Source organism: Emydura macquarii, unplaced genomic scaffold (genome assembly GCF_026122565.2).
Source record: "Emydura macquarii macquarii isolate MOO-44397 ecotype Brisbane River unplaced genomic scaffold, CSIRO-AGI_Emac_v2 contig_2897, whole genome shotgun sequence".
NCBI lineage: Eukaryota > Metazoa > Chordata > Testudines > Chelidae > Emydura > Emydura macquarii.
In genome coordinates, this window is record NW_027133034.1 from 2,724,964 (window position 1) to 2,750,146 (window position 25,183).

The 25,183-nt window shown below is 41.1% G+C and overlaps 1 protein-coding gene and 1 long non-coding RNA gene across 2 annotated transcripts; both read right to left on the reverse strand.

Moving 5' to 3' along the window:
- Positions 1-2,256: 2,256 nt before the first annotated feature.
- On the reverse strand, positions 2,257-24,594 carry KLF9 (KLF transcription factor 9). The gene is made up of 2 exons (XM_067569157.1): positions 23,420-24,594; positions 2,257-5,737 (listed from the first exon to the last, which is right to left on the reverse strand). The coding sequence occupies exons 1-2, from the start codon at positions 23,919-23,921 to the stop codon at positions 5,508-5,510; spliced, it is 732 nt and encodes a 243-aa protein (XP_067425258.1). The 5' UTR covers positions 23,922-24,594; the 3' UTR covers positions 2,257-5,507.
- Positions 12,831-21,523, reverse strand: LOC137167149 (uncharacterized). The gene is made up of 2 exons (XR_010924022.1): positions 14,733-21,523; positions 12,831-13,453 (listed from the first exon to the last, which is right to left on the reverse strand). It is a non-coding gene; the product is annotated as an uncharacterized lncRNA (long non-coding RNA).
- Positions 24,595-25,183: the final 589 nt, after the last annotated feature.

Consider the following 25,183-nt stretch of genomic DNA (forward strand, 5'->3'; position numbering starts at 1 on the left):
CTGTAACAGACACCCACCAGGACATCACTCTTATTGTTCTTGCTTCTAAGCTTAACCCAGAGACACTCAACTGACTTATCTCCAGTTTCATACTGGAGCTCAGAGCAGTCATAGTGCTCTCTTACATACAGTGCAACTCCTCCCCCAATAATCCAATTCACTTCTCTTTGGGACCAGTTCAGTGCCAAGTTGGTGCCTCTAGAAACAATTAGAAAAATGCATTGCTTGAGTGCGCCCTAATTTAGGGCCAGATTCTCCCCTCTGTGGGTGAAACCGGCAGAAAGGGCAGGGAACTGCAGTTTTGAACAGTTTAAAAAATAATGAATCTGGCCCCCCAAATCATCAAATTGACTTAAAAACCAATTTTACAAAATAATAAATGCTGAATTATTTTTTTGTTTTTGGTTTGTTAAGCCTTCAGTGTTCGTTTTCAAGCTTCTCTCTGCAACCTTGAGAGCTAGGCTTCCCTCCCTCCCCCCCAATGAAAGGTGAGATTTTCTGATAATCACATGACTCTAGAAGCTGGGCCTTTAAGAAATAGCTAAATACTATCAGACTTCTATAATATCATAATTACAGAAAGGTTGGGCTGGAATGGACCTTAGGAGGTTATCTAGTCCAGCATCTTGCACTGAGGCAGGACCAAACAAACCTAGATCATTGCTGACAGGTGTTTGTCCAACCTGCACTTAAAAACCTTTGATGATGGGGATTCTACAACCTCCTTTAGAAACCTATTTCAGTACTTAACCATCCTTATAATTATAAAGCTTTTCCTAATATCTAACTTAAATCTTCTTTGCTGCAGTTTAAGCCCATTACTCCTTACCTTATCTGCAATGGACATGGAAAACCAATTGATCACCATTTTCTTTATAACAGCCTTTAACATATTTAAATAATGTTATGAGGTCCCCCACTCAGTCTTCTTTTTTCAAGACTAAACATGCCCAGTTTTCTTAAATGTTTATCATTTTTGTTGCTCTCCTCTGGACTCTTTCCAAATTGTCAGTATCTTTCTTAAAGTGTGGCACCCAGAACTGGACACACTACTCCAGCCCAGGCCTCACCAGTGCTGAGTACAGTGGGACAATTACCTCCTGTGTCTTACATACGACACTTCTGTTAATATACCCCAGAATATTAGCTTTTTTAGCAACTGCATCACATTGTTGACTCTCCTGCAATTTGTGATCCACGGTGACCTCCAGATCCTTTTCAGCAGTACTACTGTCTAGCCAGTTATTTCGCATTTTGTAATTGTGCATTTGATTTTTTTCTTCCTGATTGTGTACTTGCTTTATTGAATTTCATCTTGTTGATTTCAGATCAATTCTCCAAATTATCAAGGTCATTTTGAACTGTTATCCTGTCCTCCAAAGTCCTAGCAGCCCCTCTCAGCTTGGCGTCATCATCCACAAATTTAATGAGCATACTCTCTACTCCATTACCCAAGTCATTAATGAAAATATGGAATAATACCAGACCAGGACAGACCCCTAAAGGATCCTATTACATATATCCTCCCAGTAAACCATTGACAGCTACTCTTTGAGTAAGGTCTTTTGAAATTTGCTATAAAATCATAAAAATTGGCAACACTGACTGAGTTTCAGCATGCATCTAAGAGCAGGGATCCAATATTCTTCCCTCTCTGCATGGAATGAACAGGGGGTTTTACGTCTTAAACTAGAGAATGTCTTAAGCATCCAACAGATCTCAGGATCTCAGCAAAGGCCCAGTTAAGTCTGCTCTGGTATCTGTCTGGTGAGGAGAGCATGCCATGAATAGTGGCTGCTCTCTAGCTGCATTTCTTCCTGCACCTATCTTCCAAACGTCTTGGAGCCCTCACACCATAAACCTGTAGCAGAGAAGCTTCTCTGGGATTCCAGGGAAGGGGGAGCATGCTGCAGAGTTTGTATTCTTTCTCCTCAGCAGGTTTTGCTTTAATTAAGCTCCCATCTGCTTATATTAGTGGAAGGGAGAGCATGCCTCTGAAAAAGTAGAAAAACAGGACCCAATTTCCTTATTCACTACCAAAAGGTTGAGATTTTTAAAACTGATGCAGGGATTTAGCCATACCACTCATATTAATTTAACTGGAAGATGTGTGCTTAAATGGCCAACTCAGTTTTGAAAACTCAGTTTTTAGAGAGCAGAGTATGGGGACATTTTTCATCTTCAGAAGTTTTTTCAATCACGCAAATTCACCTTTCTGCAGTCACAGTCTGACTCAAATCATCTGCAACAACAAGATAATTTTTTTATTCCTTTCTTTATTTGGACAATTTATATACATATGTACAAAAACACCTATAACTACTTTTTTTTACAAGTTCATGTGATTTACAAAACAGGACAGCAAAATAACTTATAAAGGATACGAATACTGTACAAAAATAAAACTGAATAAACTGTTGTAAAGATTGGTATTTACAGTGTACAGATCATTAATCTGTAGTAAAACAGCATTTTGAAGAATGTGTCCAGTCTGGTGTGTACTGAACAAAGTCCAACTGCAAACTGAAAATAGAATTGTTTATGTAAGTCATCAAAAATTGTTCAGAAAAGTATGTTGTATATCTATACCTTTTAAAGCCATGGCTTCTCTATGCAATAGTGAAGGGCTTTCTTAACTGAGGAGAGGAGCTGTCCTAACTTCAGCACTATTAAGTATTTCCCAAATAGTATGACAAGTACATATAGTATTAGAGAACCTGATTTTTCTTTCTTTTCCAACACCTGCAACAGTCTCTTCCAGAAATTCAGTTTAAGATACAAATGACTATCATGCAATTTGTTTTATATGTTAAATCCGTTGTCTCCTTTCACCCCCAAAAAAACCAAAAAAACAAAAACCCCAAACTTTCTCAATGTATTTTGTTAGTGATTAATGAACCATGTTAATCCCATTTGGACTGGACTAAGATACGGTATATACTAAAGCAAATTTGAATGTTGCTTTCTGTTTGGGAATTTTTATAAAAGGATCTTCTCACAAATACAGACATGAGTTTATACATTCTGGTTTTGTACCATGAGAGTACCTTACAATTTTTTTAGAACTTGAAAAACAATGAAGTGACATTTGTTTAATCTACATTCTGCCCCAAATGTTTAAGCTCAGTTGCCTAAAGCTCAACACCTAGATCCATATTTCTACTGGTAGTTAAATGGCCTGATTTTTTTTAATTTTTTTTTTTTAAAGAGGTACTGATTACCCGCAGCTCCCAATGTAGTCACTAGGAGGTAAGGGCACTTAACATCTCAAATGATCAGTCCCTAATTTGCGAAGTACTCTACTTTTCCCACATGATGGCAACAGTTCACCTAGAACAACTTTTGAGTTGTTGAACTCATTTTAAACTCTATGTTCTTAAGTTTTTTTCATAGAGAAGGGGAGGACAAGTGTCAAAATATTCCTTTGTGAGTTGCTGAACTACTACGGGGTCCTCAACCCAAGGCAGCAATAACAGTACTGGTAAGCAGAATACAATTTTTTACACTAGATCAATAGAAATAGCCAGGCTACCTATTTTATTAGGAAGAACAAATGTCCCTACAACTTATTTTGGACACCAGAAATTAATGTTTTTTTTTTTTTTTTTTTAAATAAATGTTTCAAAAAGCTGAAACAGAGGTAGAAAGTGTGCTTGGTTTCCTGGTGTCTTCACTGAAGAAAACTCATCCCTTTTTATTCCACAGACTGCTCAATACCCTTAATGCCTTAAAAGCAGTTCTCATCACATAGACAAAATTTCTAATGAACTACATAAGTAAAAATGCTATAGACAACCTGATTTCTAAAGCTGGAAGCCAGGTACAATTGTAGAAGAAAATATTCTACTTCTGAGTAGATTTTTATTTGTTTCTAGGAAGCAAGCTTTTTATCAGATGAAACAATAAGAAGATACTGTACCTGCAGGTGTACTAACAAGATTTTATGTACAAAGTTTTACAAGATGACCCAAACATCATCCCAGCATAACACTGCTGACTTCAATGTGGTTAATTCAGAGATTTATTTGGCCCTAGATGTCTGTAATAGGGCTGCACCTCACCTCCCTCCTTTTGAAGGAGGAGTAAAAACAGAAAGACCAGAAGACTGTTTCTGGAAAGAAAAGTGTGTAAACATAATTCTCCACCATACAAGTGGATGAGGAGGGAAAATCCATAATTTTTTTAAATTCATGCTTTTAACTTAACAAAGATGAAAACTCAGATAATGTAAGTGATCTTAAGTTTTTCTTCAGGGATGTCTTAACTCCGGTTAAAGAGCAAATCATAGCTTTTAAATAAACGTAATATTGCCATTACAATAAAATATGTTGTATACAACACACAAGTACTATACAAGGTACCTAGTGATGAGGCTCATGTCATAAGGAATATTATAACATGCCTTCTGTATTGTAGTTCTAATTATCTCATGATTTTCCCCTAAATTCTATATAACAACTACGAAAAGATAGAGGAGCCTTAGCTGTTTTCATTAGCGTAGAGTGCTCTTAAAGAAAGGTCTAGTCTCTCCATAGTGCACACAACTCCCATTGGAATTTATAGGAGTTAGACAAGTGTATGAAGAGAAAAAACTTTTAAAAAGCAGCTGTTTCTAAAGATGGGAGCTTCTGCTATGCATCCATTCAAACAAAACAGCAGAATAAAGCACAGTTAGTGGCATTTATATAGTACAGTACAGTTTATATTATCAAATGAAATTATAGGAACAATTCAGAGAAGTATATTTCTGCTTTCATACCCCTGACACATTATTTAGGCTAACTTATTATTTTTTCCTGGTAACTGAATAATAGAGCTAAATACATGTAATGCCAGAAAAAGTCTGAGTTTTGTTTTCTGCTTAAAGTATCAGCTTAAGATATACGCAGTTTTATTGGAAAAAATTCAAAAGTATAGCTCATACAAAGAAAAAGTAGATCCGGTCGTCTTAGTATAAATTCAACTTCTTTTTGTATATCTATCAGATATTATTTGTAACATGTGTAATGTTTTTCTTAACAGTCTTTAAATGATGGATCATTCTGAGATAGAAGTGAATCCATTTCTAAAATGTGTGCTGTGGAGTTTTACTTGAGAATTATTTAAGTGACTTGGAAAGTGGTTTTACTAAACAAATTTTAAATACAAGCAGCATTACATTGTTCAACAAAACATGTTTATGACACAGCAATCACAAAGACCTTGGAATCACTATTGTGGAGTCACAGGTCAGATCACTCAGTCAGACATATATACACCAGTGTTGATTCTTTAAGTTACAAAAGAAATTAATCATCTACTCTGATCCCCTTCTCTGCCCCCAACTTCACTTGGCAGTCACTCATTTAAGACCGTTATCAGCACGGGGACAAAATATTTACTTTGAATTTCAGCTACATGTGCTTTAAAAATGCAAGTAGGGAATATTAACTGTACAGTTCAGACTTCTTGTGCTGATCAGTTATGCCTTTACCAATGTCTTTTTTCCCCTCAGCGTAGTCCATCATTCACAATGAGGTGGAGTTTGACTTTTTTGATCTCTTAATCATACTTGGATGAAACTCAGTGTGGCGCCGGGCATGCTTTGTCAGGTGATCGCTCCTCATGAACCGCTTCTCACAGAGAGGACACCTGAACTGCTTTTCACCAGTGTGGGTTCTGTAATGTCGAGTAAGCTCATCTGACCGAGAGAATTTTTTAAGGCAATCGGGCCATGTGCACGGGAATGGTCGTTCACCTGTAGGAAGGTAAGGATAAAAACAGAAAGTTAAACAGGAATCAAGAAGATGACAGCAGAGTAATGCCACAGAGCTTACACAAATTGATAAACTTACACAAGCATTGTTTAATGACCATTAAGGCTGCACTGGGGATACATCAGCAACTCTCAACTTGAAAAGCAGGGAAATAAACAAGTTAAGGGGAAAGCCTCCTGCATTTTTTACCATTTTCACAGAGGCTATAGTGTGTCAAAACCACACTCTAATGCTCCATAAGGTTCATATCCTCCCTCCCACAGATACCAAAAACCAGTACATACCCTGGCTTCATCAAACTCCAACTCCAGAGCAAAATCTTAAGTGGCCTCTGAGGAGCTTGTATCAATAGATGAGCACATCTGACTGCCATACATTCCATGCAGTTGAGAAGTCCCTCTGCCTTAACCCTGCTGAGGTAACTGTTAAGGCTTTGCATTAGAGAGCGAGCTTGATGCAATTGCAGGTAAATATTGCTTTTTGGTATCTGCTGGGGGAGGTGAGGGGGAGATGAAACCTTGTGGAGCATTGCACTGTGTTGTTGACAATGCTGCAGGCAACGTGAAAGTGCCAAGAAATGCAGGAGTCTTTTCCCTTACCTTCTTATTTCCATGCTTTTCAGTTTGTCAGTTGGTGGAGTATCTCCTTAAGCAACTTTATCTGTTACCAAATGAAGCTTTTTGTGTTAATTTCCTAGTTTTTTATACAGGTTTGATTTACTTCAGTGACTGGGTCCCCAGGGGAAAGATGCTAATGACTGCAATGTAAAATACCTGTATTTTGATGTCATGCTATAATTTACAGCTTACAATAGTACAGGTTATAGTAAATTAGAAATGTGTTATGGGATATCTTCTCTTTGTGAATTAAATAAACCAGTTGTTTTTAAAAAGAAAACTTGAACAAACAACTCTCTCACAACCAAAATATCTTCTCTCACTAGTCAACAGCAAGGTTTGAATCCTTAACCCTCACATTTCTATCACTAGGGCTATAGGAGTATTTGCTACTGCCTCCTTAGATCAGTCACAAGAGGATGACTTGACACAAACTTTCCCAAGAGGTTACTAAACTGTTTGCCAAACAACAGTAGCATACTGGAGATCAGGAATCCTGGATTCTATCATTGTTTCTTGAAAAGATAGTTTAGGAGTTTAAAGCAGGCTAACCAAAGCACATTCAATCAGAAAGGCTGTGTGGCTAATGGATGCTAATTGGGTCTGCCCTTGTTAATTGTGGCTTCTACTGTGCCTGCAGTCACCTTGTGCAATGTCTCCATTAACATATTTTGTAAAATGAGGTGCCAGCTCATACTTGCCTTGTAGAATTGGGGTTCATGGCCTTGATTGATGATAATGGTGGTGAGGTATATTGAATTATAAACCACACTCAATAGGGGTGAAATTTGAATTTGTGATATCCTCTTTCCCAACTCAGGGAGCTTCCTCCCAGGTTAGACGAATATTGGGTAGGGATCTCTCTTCCCACTCCTTCCTCCTCCTTGCCCACACTTGACCATGTTACAGCATCACTGCTCATCATAACAGGTTTAGTGTAATGCATTTTTTTTCAGTTATGGAGAGAAGTTTAATGTTATGATGTAGATGAAGGCCACTTAAGTATAACTGATACTGTATTAACCATTGCATGAAGAGCAACGTGTGGTGCAAAGCACAGATCCCAGGGTGCTTTAGTTTTCTTTCAAAGACTTGGAAATCAGATGAGACAATTCAGTATAAAACTTCAGAAAAGGGGACAACTTGAAGCTGATTATTCTCTGTAACAACACATACTCTGGCTTACCTAAAGCACTTTACAATGATGCTACGTGCTTGAGGTGAAATTGTAGCCCCATTGAAGTCAATGAGACTTTTGCCATTGACTTCAGTGGGACCAGGATTTCATGTTTGACGCACAGTGACTATGTAAGCAGACCAAGTGCCAGTTTGATTCCACCACTAGTTCATAAGCAACTATTCAGGAAAGAACTTAAGCATATGCTTAACTTTATTCATATAATGCTCATGTGCTGTCCTGAACAGGGATGCTTTTTTGAATCAGGGTCTAAAATCTGTTACTTCTTGTTGGTTTTCTGAATTGAAATGGAGAGTCCTGATTAGGACATCAGTGTTGTGGGCTCTTTAATTTTCACTAAGACAGCTGCAAGACGGGTATCAGCCAATGTATTAGTATAGGACAACTCATTATAGGCACTCAGGTACCATGGTAATGAGTTCAAAATTAAGAGCTATATAGAACAGAATGACTAAAATTTGGTTTAGGTGATTTGTATCAACAAACTTCTGACTCCTCTTTCTTTTATAAATATGTCAAAAAATACCCCTCAAAATTTTTGAATACATGGAATCTTTCAGTATTCCTGTTTCATTAAATAAAGTCATCTGCAGTTGTGAGAAAAGAAAAGAAATGAAAGGGGGGGGGTCCATACCCCCAACATAGTTTCAAAATAGAGAAAAACAAAGCATCTCGGTCTCCTGGTTGGCTGCTTGGAGTCAATTAAACCAAACTTCTTAGGCTAAAAATTCACCTTTCCTTTATCCTCTGATCCATCAGTATGGACTGATGTGCTACTGGGAGTGGGGAGCAAAACCCATTACCTTAACCCAAAACGCATTGCTGAACGCTTTAAAAAACAATGTTAAGAATGAGCAATAACCATGATACGTGTCTTAGGCACTCACAGGCTGCATTCACAGATACCAACATCCCTGAGATTAATCACTGAAGATGGCATGAGAAGGAAGAAGTTAAGAGTTGAAGGAATGGCTAGAGGCAGAAGGAGAACCCAAAGAGGAGAGTATCACAAAGGCCCACTGAGGATGAGATGTCAAAGAGAGGATGATTGACAAAGTCAAAAGCATCAGAGAGTTCAGGGAGGATGATAATGAGAGTAGATGCTCTGAGATTTAGCTTTAGAAAATGGTGGCTTTTTAGACGTAAGTCTCTCTTTCTGTCATAGAATCATAGAATATTAGAGTTGGAAGGGACCTCAGGAGGTCATCTAGTCCAACCCGCTGCTCAAAGCAGGACTAACCTCAGCTATATCATCCCAGCCAGGGCTTTGTCAAGCCTCATCTAAAAACCTCTAAAGATGGAGATTCCACCACCTCCCTAGGTAACCCATTCCAGTGCTTCATCACCCTCCTAGTGAAAAACTTTTTCCTAATGTCCAACCTAGACCTCCCCCACTGCAACTTGAGACCATTGCTCCTTGTTCTGTCATCTACAGACGTCAGAGCTTGATGTCCAGGCTCAGTAAGCAGAGGACAGCCTCTGTATCAGTGGAGGTGAGGCATTGTAAACTGCCCTTCTGATGTGTGGTTGGCCACTCTTCCACCCCATGTTATTGTCTGAAACTCTGTCCCGCAGTCATAGTGTAGGGGAGAAACCAGGCCAAGCTGCTGCATAGTTGTGGCAGTGCTGGACGAGCCAGAGAGTAGTCTGTTGAGTCTGGTCCAAGACCTATAATCAAATGGATAAGGCTAAGGTGCAGTGATGGACTCTTGGATTTATTTAATGTGTTAGGATCTCTTTCCTACTGATGCTTCCAATCTATGATGTAGTTTTCAGCTCCCTGGTGGCACTGATCATCTCTGTGTGCTAAAGGGCCAGTGACACTCTTCTCCAAGAGTGTGTGATTTGCTATGGCAAAGGATTGTTGAGAGATCAGCAGGTGTGTAACACCCCCCAGTCCACAGGAGCAGGACTCCTCTCCTGAAGATGACCAGACCTTTGAGTTGGCACCGTGTGTTGTTTCTGGTCTGAGAATTGGGGCAGCCAACCAGCCAGAGATGTAATAGGTTGATTTTGTCAGACTTAACAGTAATGGTATCTCATTGAAGGAACTATGTGTTGGTGTACAATTCAAGTAGTCACCAGTAATATAAGTGACCAAAATTCTTCATGTCAACAAGCTGAATGTGGCAGCTGTGTCCTCAGACCATGGAGGACTAGTCAGCTAGACCAAACAGCAGGGCCAATGCAGATGTAGAAAGGACCGAAGAGTCTACTTCCCACGAGGCTCCTGAAAGTTTTCGTATCAAGGGAGTATGGAAGAGATCTTCATTTTCAGGAGTTTCACCTCATGAGGCCAGTATGTCAGGCTATGGTTGAGTTTTCCTCCCCACTATGTGATAACTGGATGGAATTTCAGTAGCTATACTGGAACACAGATTGAGATAAATTGATTGGCAAGACAATTGTTTAAATGGAAAGTGATTGGAGTTGTTCTGGTTTCATGGAGACTTAGTCTCCACTGCTGGAATAACTGGTCAGAATAGCCATGGCTTGGCTGACCTTTGCTTCAAACCTCTTGAAGTCGTTTCCAGTTCCAGTAATATAGATGTAATCAGCATACACGTACTACTCAGCCAGTGTTTCAGGAAGGTCATACGTGTACATACTGAACAAAAGTGGAGCCAAAACTGACCCTCATTGGAAGGCCATTGCAAAGACATTTAGGGTGACTGATTTTTCTCCCCAATTTGCAGGATGAAGCGTCGGTTGTATATCATTTTTTAATAAACTGCACCACTGGCCTACAAGGAATATTTGCACCAGACTGGCAGTTAGCCCAATGTGCCACACAGTGTCATAGGCTACTGTTAGATCAATAAGGAATGCGCCAGCTTTCTTTCATGACTCAAATGCATTTTCTATGTCTTAGAGTACTTGATTTTAGGTGCATCATGCCCTCCTGAATCCTCCTTGAACATGAGACAGTTGAGGATTGACTACCTCACTAATCCACATCAGGATTAGTTTCTCCATCAGCTTGTAGATAACACACAGCAGAGAAATCAGTCAGCAGCTCTCTGGGTCTCTCAATGGGGCCCCTAGCTTGGGAACAGCTTCAACCTTTGCTCTGAACCAGACTTTTGGGATGCTCCAATCCTGGGTACAACGATTCAAACATCAAAGTAGCCAGCTTTTGGTAACTGGCCCAAAGTGAGAGAGAAACTTGTTTGGGATGTTATCTAGACCAGGAGCCTGATCAGGCTCCAATTTATATCTAGCCAGGTCAAGATCCTGATTTGGTAAAAGAAGCCATCAGGTTCATGTCCACATTCAGACCCTTCCATATCTCAGCAACCACCATTTTAACTCCACAGCTGAAAGCTCTGCCTCATATAGAAGCCCTACCCTTGGCCCTGGGATATGATGGAGTTTGCTGTGACTGGGTATTCACTCTTGCCCAGACTAGAATCTCTGCTGAGTCTCTTACTAGTATGCTAGCCCCTGTGACTGGAATGCATAACTTTAGTGTAAGTGGTAATAGCTCAGTCTAATGAGTGAAAACTGTCTCTCAGATAATGTATTATGAAGTTTATTCTTCTAGCTACATGGTGTGCCTTGGGAGCTGATAGACTTTTCTGCCCCTGAGTGAAAAGGATATGGTAAGACTGTGTGTATGTTGTTAAAGGTAGGGACATGACTCTGAAAGTATTTTGACTTCAAATTAGCCCAGAAAAAGATTGGCCCTTGGTCAAAGAAGGATGAAAGGAGTAGCAAAGTAGTGCATCACCCTAGAGCACTAGTAGAGAGTGGGGGAAGCCATTTGTTTGAATAATTTAACGCCTAGACTCTGGTTTTTCAGGTTTCTCTCTGTTTCCCACTCTACCTTTCCAAATGCAGTTGAAAGTCTTTCTAAATAACCACTGCTCTCAAAGGAAAAATTAATTTAATTTTTATATGTCTGCTGTGCATGCACACACAGGCCCTGGCTGCACCTATACTACAGAACGGAGTTGTGGGGAGTTCATCATCAGTTTAAAGAGCAATGGTGCCATGTGTTTATGTAAGCCATCCTATTTTGGGTTTAAATCTACCCCAGGTCCTCGTACGGCACTCTAGTCATGGGTTTCACTACCTATCTCACATCTTCTGGCACAATGTCCTGGAGCATTGGCTTGCGGGAGGTTTGGAAATGTATTCTGGGACTCCAAGAGGATTGTGGGAGAAAAGATAAAAAATCCCATCACTCCTTGGGAAGCTCAGCACTAACCAGGGTATGAACTTAAAATGGAAGTCAGGCTGAAATGTCAGAGCTCACCCTTTGCTTAGCAAGAAAGTTTTCTGCTGGTGCTCTTGAAATATATTGACCATGTGTTTCAGGCATTCCAGGAAAGGCAGTATGTGGTGTCCCTGCAGTACCCGTGGAGAGCCAAAATGCCCTAACCACCAGCTATAATCAGTTTTTCCCACAGGTTCATTCTGATGCAGAATGGGAACATTTTTGAAGTCTCAAAACATTTTGCAGGACAGAAAATTCATTTCACTCAGCTCTCACACAGAACTTAGCATAGGGTTAGTGCATAATACAAGCAAATGTTAAAACTTTGGACTCTTCAAGAGCAGGGAGAGGGATGGGACTGTCCTCTTTTTCCAGGCCTCAGCGATTCTGTGGCCCTGCCATCCACCGTTCCCCATAGTCATGAAGACATACCCAAAAACCAGAGAAATGTGATTAAATGGCTGATTTGACAGAGACAGCGTGGTAGTAGAGCGTGTATTTAGAAGGCTTTAAAAGGTCGGAAGTACCTGCTGATATGCAGCAAGAGTGCAATTGGCAACAGTGGGTCACATCATATCTGCCTGTTGCATTCCACACAACATTTGTGAAAGCAACAGTGAAGTGCTTAAGAGCCTGTGGAATGAGAAACTGGTGAGCCTTGCAGCAAATTATGCACAGGCAGACAAATACTGTCATCAGAAGCTGTAACACATGTTACTGCTGGCTGTACCAGGCATTTGAACCAAATGAATCAGAGCTGCTTTGTTCACATATTTTGCCAGAGTAGTGTAGTGTAAAGAGGAGGTGGTGATAATGTTCACTCTGCCTGTTTCAAGCATGAAGTGTTAGCATGTGCTGCCATTAAATATCCTTGTTTCTTTTACTGATGGTGGGTTTCACCTCATGTAGTAGATATACTTAAATTACATAGCGGTTTGAGTCTGAATCTGGGTAAAGAAGTGTATGGCATTATACTGGAGTGGTGATGTTATGAGGGTAGATTAAAAGTTTGTTTTCTGGATTCTTACCACTAAAATAAATTATGCAAATTTACTTTATTTAAAACCACAAACATTCAGGCCAGCTCCAATAAGTAACCAGAGAAAAATAACCAAGTGCACACAAATTTGGTTTGTGAGGTAATAGGGCCCTAAAATGCATGTCCGGGTTACTCCAGTTCTTTGTCCTGTTCAGTGTCAGAGCCCCATGAGAATATAGCAGAGGGAGCAGACAGGGATGAGGCAGTCCAGCATGGGTTGCTGCAGTTCTGCATCATAACTTCATGCTGAGAGGCTGTACAGTGCAAACAGATGCAGGGTGATGGGATAATAGTGGTTGCTGCCTTTGCTTCTCCATGTATTCTCTTTGAAGTTTTCTGTGGACCTCCTGACAGCTAGCCTGGCAGCTTCATTTCATTATTATGCCATATATATTCCATCATTGATTTTCTGTCCTCTTGCCTAAATTGGTCTTGTCTTGCCGAAAAATCTCCTTGAATCTAAACATTGTATCAGAGTCCCTTTACATGCCCTCTGTGAGTCATTTCCATTTCCTTCCAATGAGATGGTCAAGTGTTCAGTCATTTTTGATTCCTGATGCCCTCACTGTCCCATTCCATGATGTAACAGCATTTCCACATGTGGCCTGGGTGCAATCGTGCCCTCTGAAATGAGAAATAAGAAGAACGTTGTTAGGCTAAGGAATGACATACCAGAATTGTGTGTACCAAGGAATGCAACAAAAGTAACTGCTTCTGGTTCCTTTCTCACTCCAATGCTTTCTTACAGCCAGATACTCTGTTCTACTATTTAAGAGGGTAAGGACATAAACCAATATTCTCTGCCTAATTTAAAATCAGTTCTTTGGCAGGGGGAGGGAATGAAAACAATGTGTGCAGGAGTGGGGCTTGTGGGTTGTAGGTCAGTGGGACTAACAGAGGTAACTTAATCCAGGCAAACAGGAGATAGAATCTCTAGGGTGAGGATTTCAGAACAGGAAAGGAAGGCTCTGTTTGAACAAGCTGGGGTAAAAGTTGATAATCCTACACTTGAATTATTCTCATTGGTGAATATAGAACATGTTCTGGGACTGAAGAGGTGTAGTGAGCATCTGTGGGTATATGGGGAAATAAGCCCTAGTTTGATTGCTCAGATTGAGCTCTGATGTTACAAAACACTTTCAGCGATTAGTCCCAGAGGAGTGGGGGAAAATATGGCTAAAATTATAGATAATGCATTCTCTCTCTGAGATTTCTGGCCTTCATTGTTGGCTGGCAGTAGTGAGGTTTGACACAGTCATGATTCCACACCTCACTGGTGGCTAATATAGAGCAACTTGTTATCAAGTAATGCTTATGCCAGTGTCTCATACGTTAACTAGGAAGGCAGAATGAAATATAATTACAGCTGGATAAGGGTAGATAGCTAAAGAGGTGCCTCTGTCGGATACATAGGCTGACCAAGACAATGTCACGTACATGGTGGGATCATGCTGCCCAGTATATAGTTTTATTGTAATAGTATTCTTCTGCTTTTACATTTAGTATATTTCAGGTTTGTTTGACTTGTGGGACAGATTTTCCTTGCTTGACCTCCATTTTGAGTCTGGCCATGTGGCGTGTGTCAGCCAGCTGCTGTTCACTGCATGCTTGAGACTTCTGCCCTTACTTGGGACAGCTGGCTATGTAGCCACATGGGATGTAATGAATTATGGCGAGACTTGTCCATTCTGCCAGAATCTGGGGGAGCTGCACTGGGGAGGAAGGGTACAGGAAACTGCCACCTCTGCTGTAGTGGCCGAGCCAAGGAGAATGGCTATCATCATGTGAGATTGTAACCACTCACAGTAATATTATAGTGTGGAAAGAACCCAGGAACATGTTCCCACAGTCCCCAAGCATGCAAATCAATCCTGTCTGATACAAATAATAAAATCCAATGTACCTTGTGTGCTGATTTGTCTCTTAGGTCCACCCCGACCTGTTTGGCTGCTGTCTCCAGATCTTGAGCTTCTCCAAAGAGATCTTGGAATCCTGCTAAGCTCTCAGGCACCTCTTGGTACTGGTCCACATCCTTTGTTGTGGACTGCACTATGATGAGTGTTTCTCATTCTTCTCCTCCTGATGCCCCAGGTGCTAGGTGTCTCAGTGCCATCCAAAAGCTCTGTAGATGGATGAGTGCCAAAAACACGGTCCAGTTCTTTGGGGGAAAAAAGGCAAGTTTTCCCAGACTGGCTGCAGTTATCTCAGGCCTTCGTGTACCTTTGTCCCTTTTACTTTTCTCCCGGTGTCTTTCCCCCAAGTAGTTGATTCCCTGCTGCGCACTATATTTGTGTCACTCAGTCATAATCTAAGGTTTTTCTAAGTAGAGTTCAACTGCAATTGAATCTCACAAGCACTTGGGCCTCTGCCTCCGGCCAGCTGGCAGCATTCCTGCACAATAGCTTTTTTCTTCTGAGATATGTTCCAAAATTGGCTTGCTGAAACACACAGTGACTGCAAAGCTATGGGTGCTGGTAAAAAACAGCCCACAATGAGATCTAAGGTATGCAGTACTATTTATATAGGCAAGGGACTTCTAGAAAACTTGATCCAGGTATCAGAACCAGGCTATCAGACTACCTAAACAGTGGCTAGTGCTCTATGGAACAGTGATGGAAGGATAATTTGCACCATAGAGGTTATTGCACTAGCACGTGGCATCTATACCATTGACACTGTACCAGTGGAGCCTCACAGAGATGTACACAGTAGCTAGCCTTGTTTGAAGCAAGTACAATTCACAGTCTGTTGTGTTCCTGGGTACTGCAGGTATTAATTTTATAGGCAGACATGACACGTGTGTTAGGAGGTTGAAATGGCAGTTAGCTTGCCAAATTGTTCAAGTACTGGTAAGATCCAAAGTCACAACATACACATAACCACCAAACTTAATAGTAGTGTTGCTGCATGATTTCTTCTGTACCTTTTGGACTGCACTAATTTACAGCTGTTGTCTCTGTATTCAGGAGCAAAAAATGTTTTCATTATTGTCTATGAATTCCATAGTTGATTAATTATTCATCATGTGACGCGTGCTAAACTATTCAACAGGTCAACCTGAGACTCTGGCTACCTGTCTTAGATATTTATAGGGTGCTAGTGTCTATAATTAGCATCAGTGCTTGAGCTATTAAAAAAAAGCACTGGAATGCACTATTTTCCTGCAGAGGCACTGGCCAGGCAGAGCGTGAGGTAAAGAATGAGAGCAATAACCACTATCACTGGTTTACTTTACAATTATTAACAGTACTAGAACACCATTCTAGCTCCCCCCAAAAAGTGCTGACATGGCATTCTAGACCATTCTAGCACAAGAGTCCTGGCTGGCATCTAAACACAGGATTAAGATAACCATAAAATTATTTTAAATGGGCTCTCTTCTTGCTATCCTAGGATTTGGCCATTTAAACTTAACTTAGTTTCCCCCAACCCATTCCTTTCTGTTCAGGGTTGGCACCTGAATGTGAGGGCGGTGTAATATTGCAGTGCAGTGAACTGAAGGTGAACGTACTCACCCACAGTGATCCTAATGGTTACACACACACAACTGACAAAATCAGGTTGGGAAGAAATATACCAAGTGCTCTCCAATACCAAGGCACAACAGGAGTTACTATCAATACATGCTCTGCTGGCAACAGGAGTTACATTCTTGATGTGGAAGGATAAAGTAAAGCTGTTGAGATAAGGCCACTTCGTTGTTCTCTGCTTCCCTTCTAAATGTGCTTTTCCTTGCTTTGATCTAGTGTGACCACTAATACTTTGTGGTAGTTTTCCCAATATGAAATGTAATAAATACTTAATTCTCTCTCTTTAAAAAATACAAATATAAAAAAGCATCAGAAAAAGTATGAGAATGATTTTTGCCTAACTTGCTCAGCCTCCTACCCTTTCAAGCAATATAATCAAATATTACCAACAAATCATTTTCTCCTGGATAGAGATCATGTCCATTCAGTCCAATAACAATACGAGTTTTCACATTTTTATTAATCCCTGAGAATAATGGTGATCTTCAGCCATATTAAAACGTTAGATTTCAGATTGTTTCCATTTTAAACTCAAAATCACTAAGAAATTGCTCCAAACTTTGCCCATTAAAATACACATCTATACTGTCTCTGATAAACTAGGGATAATTCAGAAAATAAATGGGAAAGGCAGCCAGGAGCAGATTAAACTGATAAGAGGCCGGGATTTATGGTGCAATGTTTTTGTTGCAGCATCAATCAGTTCTCTCACTCTTGTAATGGAAATGCTGCTCCCTGCCTTCCCTCTGGACAGCAGAACTCAGATCTGTGCTCCATGGCTCCGCCCTTAACCTGCCACTGAATATCAAAGGCAAAATGTCAAAGGAGGTGTATAAGGGCATGATTGCTGTTGTATCATTACAAAACCCTTGCACTGTTGGACTGGTTCTGATTCACATATTGATATGCTCTAGGGCTCTAGTGAGGAGGCAGAAAATGTACATATCTCATGCACTTTATAGCACTCTCAAGGGGATCTATATCTTCCAAGCATTTATAACACAGGGAAATCCACGTTCATTATCAATATTTGATATAGACAAGGATTTGCAGCCAAACCTTAGGAGCAAGTGCATCTGCTGCACGGAGCACTCAGGGCTTCTGGTCTGCCTGACTGCCCTAGATGAGTAGGCTTCTAATGACCCTATAACAGACTGCCCACAGAATTAGCGGTCTGAGGCCTAGGCTGCTGCCCATCTCCTCTCTTGCCACATGAGGGGAGGCCATCATCACCAGTTGCCATTTGTCCCTTTACTGGCTTTCTTTCACCCTCCAAATATATATATTTTTAAATTAAAAACTTCTAAAAAGCCTATAAACTCCAGCCCTACCCTTATTAAAAGTATAAATTGGCAACAAAGATTTGTATTTCCAAGCTAGTGCCCTGTACTACTTTGAATCAACCCTCCACCCACTTCCACCTGGCCTCTTCACTGCATCACTGACTTCAGTCTCGACGGCATCTCATAGTGGTCCTGTATCTTCTATGCTACTCCCTATGCATGGAATGGCCTTATGGAGTTCATCTGGAAGACCCATACCCTTGCCACATTCAAGTCTCTCCTGAAGACCTGTCTCTATTGTGACTACATCAAGCCTGAGAAGCAGTTTGGGTATAATTTTACATGTCCTATATTAATTATATTTGTATACACATAGTCTAAAGATAATTGTATATGTGTTGCATCCTTTCCTATCCTCAAGACAAACAGAGAAACGGTCTTTAGTTTGTGACATTCTGGAAACTGGACTGAATTTGCCAAACTCACATGCCATAGGCGACCTGTCAATCAGATGATTACTTTTGGTCTCTGCATGAGGGGGATCATTTTGTACTAGTAGTTAAGGAGATAAAAGGTTCTGTGTCTTATTACTAATTCTCTGATCATGCAGTCCTCCTCTTCTTGTAACTTAGATTGGTATTTCATCCCTCATCTTCCATCTGCTGGTAGTAGATGTGCCCGTGTGTTTTAGTTTCACATCATAATATAAAGTACACATCAGTATTCACTGAACTATTTGAACTTGCTTAGTTAGTATGCATGGATAAAAGGGGCTATTAGTAGACCCTGGGTACAATGAGTAGACACGCTGAAACCATTTTTTCAAGATTGAGAGAATAAGGTAACCATTACAATTTTAAGATGGCAGTAACCATTGGTTAACCATTGGTGGACATGCATCTACTTTAACTAAAAGTGCTAAAGGCTGCAAAGTAGTGAGAAATCAAATCTCTGCCAGGGAAAACAAGTTCAGATTAAGAAATGCCAGGTTGATTTTAGGGTTCATGAAACCATGGCCAGTTTTTTTTTAAATGGATGAATGAAGGAACCACTGACAATGGATAGTTAAATGTACAACATGTAAGTCATGTATATCCCTTGGCAATCCAACCAAGAAATACCTTACTTTGGCTATGGAATACATGGATTTTAATTCTGGCATGTGTATTTTACAGAGTTCAAGAATCCTATTTGCCCAGGGTACTGCCTTGGTCTCCCTCTGTGATTTATCTTTTTTGTTCCTTTCCAAAGATGGGACTGGAGTAATCCTTGATTTATAGGTACAGATTTTGGGTGAACTGTGGAGGCTACACACACAATTTTTTCTGTTCTCCCATTCATGAAGTAATTCTCTTGATGAGGAGTATAATTTACTATTCTATCAGCTAAAGTTAGCTCTCTTCAAACTGGAAAGCACTGAGAGTTTATTACTCAAGATTATAACTGAATATTTCTGGTGTTATTTAATCCCTGAAAACTACAGTACACTGTTTTTAACATTTTGATGTAAATCTTTTCTAGGTTTTCAGGGGTATCCACTTCCTACCTGACCTGGGTAAACCCTATTCCACTTTAAAACCTACTTGTTATAACAATACCAGTGATAAGAATTTTGAAGCAATGTGGTAGGTGTAGTATGTTAATTTGCATGTCAACACCCAGAAGGCTATTCCAGTTGATGTCTACTTCAGACTAGGATGGATACCTGAGCTCTGGGAACTAACTGGAAATGATACTTCCTTTGCCTTTTTGCAAGCCAGAAATTTGCAAGGCTTCACCTACATTTAGCTACCATAGTTCTCAGTGAGTATTAGACCTGAAATAGTTGGGCAGACAGGCCCTAGAGTAGGTTAAAAGACTTTTTTTTTTTTTTTAAATCTAGTTTTGTGACAATAAATGTCTTTCCCTGATTAGGCACTTCTCAAGTTTCTGTCTGTGTCTGTGGGCTGGAAGTGGGCAAATGGTATGATTCTTCTCCCACAAACTTCACTTGTTGCGGCTTAGAAATCAGGATTACATTCTATCCACAAAATATTTTACTAGGAAGATAAATACAAGTTCAGGTGGACTTCCCCTTCTTCATAACGTTCTATGGCATGACCACCAACCTAACACGTTGAGCATGACTGCACTCCTTTCCTTGCTCTCATAGGCAATCAGTGAGGTTCCTTAATTAACCATGGGGATCACTGTTGAACAACACACAACAATCCACTTGCCCTCCCTGAGCTAGTAGCCCTTCAGCATGGAGAGCACAAGACAAGTAATCAAATCGAAGTCTCCCTGATTCTAATGCAAAGTAGTACTGCTAGGCCAAAGGGAAAGCCTGTTCAATGGGAGTTCAACTGTAATTCAGATTTAGCCATTTTCTTCCATAAATCTGCTCCTAGTGCATAACTATTACAACAGGGCCCTTTGATATGTCTTCCTGTGATAAAAATCTTTTCTTTTCTCCACCATCCCCATTGTAGAACATTCAGAAAAGAACAAAATAATCTACAAAAGAGATGCTATGATTGGAAGGTAAATAAACCAACTTCTGGTGATGTTGATCTCCTTTGACTCTCTATTTTCACACTTATACACAGCTCTTTTATTTACAGGAACTTTTAAATAGCCCCATGTACCAGCATTGTGTCTCCTATTGCAATTTACATGTGTTGAATGGTTTTATTCAGACACTTAAATTAAAAGGACTTATATGTCAGTTTAAAAAAAGCCTACAATTACCATGTTTATGGTTTTTGAGGAAAGCCTGTGGACATCTGAATTACTGAAGCAGAATTTTTTACTGCTAGGTTAACATTTTGCCATACTACCTCGCCCTCTAAACCACTTGAGCTAGCTTGTGCATATTAAACATCCGGTCTTCTGAATTTAGTCCTTGTAAAAAACCCCATTGTGACACTACTAGAGACTGATGTCCACTATGGAACAGGTATATCATGGATAGTGCAATAGTCTCCTTGTTGCTGTCAATGTGACCCATCCCCACAGACTAAATAGAGTATGTATGGAGTCAAAAGTTAGATTAAGGGCAACATTTTCAAAAGTGCCCAAGTGATTTAGGAGTATATGTCCCATTGGAAGACATGGAACGTAGCCCCAGATCCTTAAAGGTATGTAGATAATGCTCCACTCAGCATTTGAATATCTAAACCTTAAGTGGCTGGCCACTCAGGCTCCCTGCACAATGCATGGGGAGAGGTAGGCACCTAAGGAAGGGATTTTCAGAAGCTAGTCAACAGACTGGGGTGTTGTCTATGGAATGAAATGCTAAGGAGGGGTGGGGAGAGGTATGGGGCTTAGGAACCTAAGTGGCTTATCTGGTGCATCTGACTTAGAGAGAGGCACCTCCCACCACTCAGGAATCTCAACCATGAGCCCTCTCCTGGAATTAGGGACCTAAGCCAGGTCAGCCACTTAAGTAGCCCATGTTCTACCAGCCAAAACAGTCTGTCTCTCTCTCTCTCCTATTCATGCTTGGTACCTCTCTCAAGCTCATCCTTCATTTCCCTGTGCCCCATGTGTCTTTTGTATGGGCACTCTGCTGCCCTTCCACCTATTGCTGACCTGCCTCCAGCAGCGGGGTCTAAGAGATATCAGGTCTTCAGACATGTTCAGAGCATACCTACCAGATCCGACCCCACTGGTGAGATAGGCATCCCCCCATCTAATCTCACTCTGGGGCTTCGGCTTGAGCTGGGGCTCTAAGCAGCTCATGCGCTGTGGGATAGCTTTGCAAGTGCTGTCCAGAGGAAACTAAGACAAATAGCATCTATGAGGGTAGGTACTAGCTCGGCAGCAACTTTGAAAATGTCAGTGGGGCCTAAATGATGGATTTAGACACGTAGGTACCTTTAAGGATCATGTTCCTAAATCATTTGCATGCTTTTGAAAATCCCGCCTCCTCCCCCCCTCCCCACCCCATGTCCATCCAGTCTTTGGTCTCTTTGCTGAGATGGTCAACAAAGGTGCCAGTTTGTCATGATAGGGGTGTGTGTGTGTGTGAAAGAGAGAGAGAGAGAGAGAGAGAGAGAGGGAGAGAGAGATGTGACACCCATTCACTAGAAACCAGCCTGAGACTACCAGTTCATTTCACATAGGCTACCAAACAGCCATAATATAATGGTGATTTACCTTTGGTCACTACCAACCTATGCTGCCTTCAAAACACAAATGTAAAAATTAATATCTCTGTAACCCAGTATTTACTAGTATTTTCAGCCAGCCACTCCCCTCATGGGAGCAGACTAAAATAATAATGTTGAACAGGTGCTATCAAAACACAAATTGTGAAGCTGATGGAATGCACTTAGCTTTGAAAGTTACAAACAATGGCTGAGCATTACCCAGCACCTAATCTTTAATAACAGCTGCTCTTCTAGTTGTGTGTATCACATTCATGTGCTTGTATTTTAAAAAATATTGGCCAAATTCTTTGCTAGTGTAAATGGGCAAAATTCCATTGAAGTCAATGGAAGTGTGCCAATTTACATCAGCAGAGAATTTGCCCCTGTATTCTTGCTATACTTATTGGGGGAAAAAAGCAAGCATTTCCTTAAAAAAATGTGCTCATTAAAAATGTGCTCAATACCTTCACAAAAATAGTCCGCTAAAAGCAGTCTTATAATATAAATGGTGATAACAAAGGTGGCTGTCATATAATTTAGGACATATTGTGCTGCACCCTTATACCAACAAGTCTGATTTAAGAGGCTTACAGAAATGTGGATTGGTATATTAGAATATTAACCACCAAACAACTTTCCTTCATGTGTCTGATTAATCAAAGTATATGTCTTGCCAAGGATGGTTACGTTTCTAAAGGTTGAGTTTTCACTGCAACTGCCTTTGTCCTCCTTGACAATTTTTCAGATCTTAGTCCATTAATTACTAGACCTTTCACATTCTGCTTCATGTAAGAGTTAAATTTTACATGTGTCCTTATAAGAATTCATAAAATTCGTCATCAATCCACGACCTCAGAAACTGACCACACCCTTAATCTCATAGCAGAGCTCATGGGGACAAATCCTAACACACAGGACGAATAAAATGAAGCTCGAAAATCTGACTTGGTAAGTAGCTGGTCAGAAACATAGCTAACTCATCATCCTCTGTCTTGTCAAAATTCTATGCTGTACTAAGCAGTGTTATTTTAAAACTCTCTGCAGACTCCTCGCCAAATGTAAAGTCAGCTTGGCAAGCACAAAAAGCAACAAGCATAAGGCTAAAACAACACTGAGCAGTCCCTAAAAGGTTGTGCTAAATAGGCTGCTTCCACACAGTTTTTGTTTAATTCTTGCTACTCTCATAGAAGCTGATAATATCATCTGTAGACTAAACAGCTCCTCTGCTGGCCTGATCTTCCCAGTGTAAAGCTCAGTGTTACAGCTGCAGGGAAGAGAAGAAATATCTCAATAACATGGCAAACCAGTCAAACGCCCTCTGCTCTCTACCCTAAATGGTCCATATAATTTCAGTAACACACTGTGCTTTCATAGATTGAATGTAACCAGAAAGCCATTGCATTCATAGCTAATAACAAGGATAAAACACAAAAATGGAGGATGGGAGGAAAACACATTATATAGTAAAATAACCTCGAAGGAGTTCAAACCAGGACAATCAACTTCCTTAACGTTAATATTTGTCTATATTTCCAGTATTTAAGAACAAGGATAATGTTCATGACTAAAAATCAGTGTTGCATAGCCTGTGTTGCCATGTAACACTGAGTTAACCCCCAACAGCCCCCTCTGCAATTGGCTAACCTGTATGCACTCTGTAATGGGCTTTAAGATGGGAGGATTTTCCATAGACTTTGCCACATCCACTGTATGGACACTTGTGTCTCTTTTCAGTGGCTAGTTTCCCCTTTGCAGGCACTCCACTGTGCAGGAAAGAGAGAGAGCTGGGCACACTGCCAGAATCCTGTCTTTCCACTGGGCTGTGGGAAGGGCTCGACCCAGATTCAGTGGTCACGTCGCTGTCTGATCCTACATCCTCATCTGGACTTTCTATACTGTCACTGCAGATGGAATGGGTTGGGAGGGGTCTGTACTTGTTCAGGTCCAACAAGCTTTTAGCAATTGTGACCAATGTGCAATAATCCTTCCAGGCATCCCTGGGGTCATTCAGGTCCTTGGTCACTTCTTCATCAGGCATTTTCAGTAGCTCTGCATCCTGAGTCCCTTGTTCTTGCACCACCGAGCGATTGGAAATGGAAACCAGACACTGGGCAGCAACAAAATCCATGTAGGCAACTGCTGACATTGTGCAGACGAGAAACCACCAAGGAAGAGAACCAAAATCCAGGCACCGAAACTTCTCTGTCGTTCCACCCGGGGTTTTTAATCAGCACACTGCTGCCTTCAGCCTGCACGATCAGTAGCAAGGGGGTGGGGTGGTGTGCGTTAGTATCCAAGGAGTCGAACTCAGCCACTGATCTTTATATAACAATCCATGACTCCAAAGGCAGCATCCACAGTCTGGTGCTACACTGTGGCTTCTTGCACTCCTAGACCCCTTACCGGTGATCACCAGAAACTCCAGATTTCAATTCACTCCCAATGACCAGCACGCTGTAGGGCTGTGATAAGGCTCTCTTGGAAATACTGTCACTAGTGGTGATGTCAAGTAATTTAAAAGAACCTAAGGTGTGTCCCCCCCAAAAAAAAAATCGCAGGAGGAGCTCAGAAGATGCACCCAGCCGCTTTGCCTTCGTTAGAATTCCCTGCACATTCGCCCACTCATCAAGACGCTGTGTTGAAATAGCAGACAAAGCTCCAGGTCGGTACAAGACACTTGCCCCCCCCCTCTGCCCACTGCCTGATTCACTCCCCCCCGCCTGCCGCTCCTCGCTGTTCCGGCATGCTCTTGCTCAGTAACAATTTCGCAGAATCCCATCACGTAAGGATCCAAGCCCCCCACCAATTGGTCGGCGGGGAGGGTGATTCAACTCTGTTTACCTTCTCCCCCTTCCACTCAGAAGAACCTTTTTGCATGAGAGGTGTGTCTATAAACGAGGAGCCCGGCCAATCCTAATATTCCCTCCCAATGCCTCGTGCTACCCCGGGAGTCTTAGTGCTGCAATTTAAAAGGGCGATGGCGGAGGAAATAGGGGGAAAATCCTCATAATCACTTATTGTTAAGCTCCAGCGAGCGCCTTCTGACTGCATCTTAATATCAGAGGGTGCCGTATACTGCAGCGCCCCGGTTTGGTTACACCCCTTTCCTTGTGGTGTAGTTACAGCCCGTTCCGCCCAGCAGGTTTCCAAGTTTGGCTTTCCAGCACTTATCGGGTTAACTGCCTAGCTGAAAGTCCTACAGTCCCAGCAACCAGCAGGCCAATCGAAAGTAAGTTGGCTGATGTCACTAACATTGCTTTGGCCAATCAGAAAGAAATTCCAAACAGGGCTCAACACTTGTAAACCTAGAGAGCTGGAGTGGGAGACCCGACCGGAGTGTACTTGTCATAGGGGGTTAGCCTATAGACTTAAAGGGGGTGAAAATAAATGTAAAGTCACTGACCTGCA

Bases quoted from the DNA above. Each gene is read 5' to 3' on its own strand.
- KLF9 (XM_067569157.1), bottom strand. From the start codon at position 23,921: ATGTCAGCAGTTGCCTACATGGATTTTGTTGCTGCCCAGTGTCTGGTT. The intron at 5,738-23,419 runs GTTAGCCAATTG...ACCTTCCTACAG, and splicing joins CCATTACAGAGTGCATACAG to GTGAACGACCATTCCCGTGC.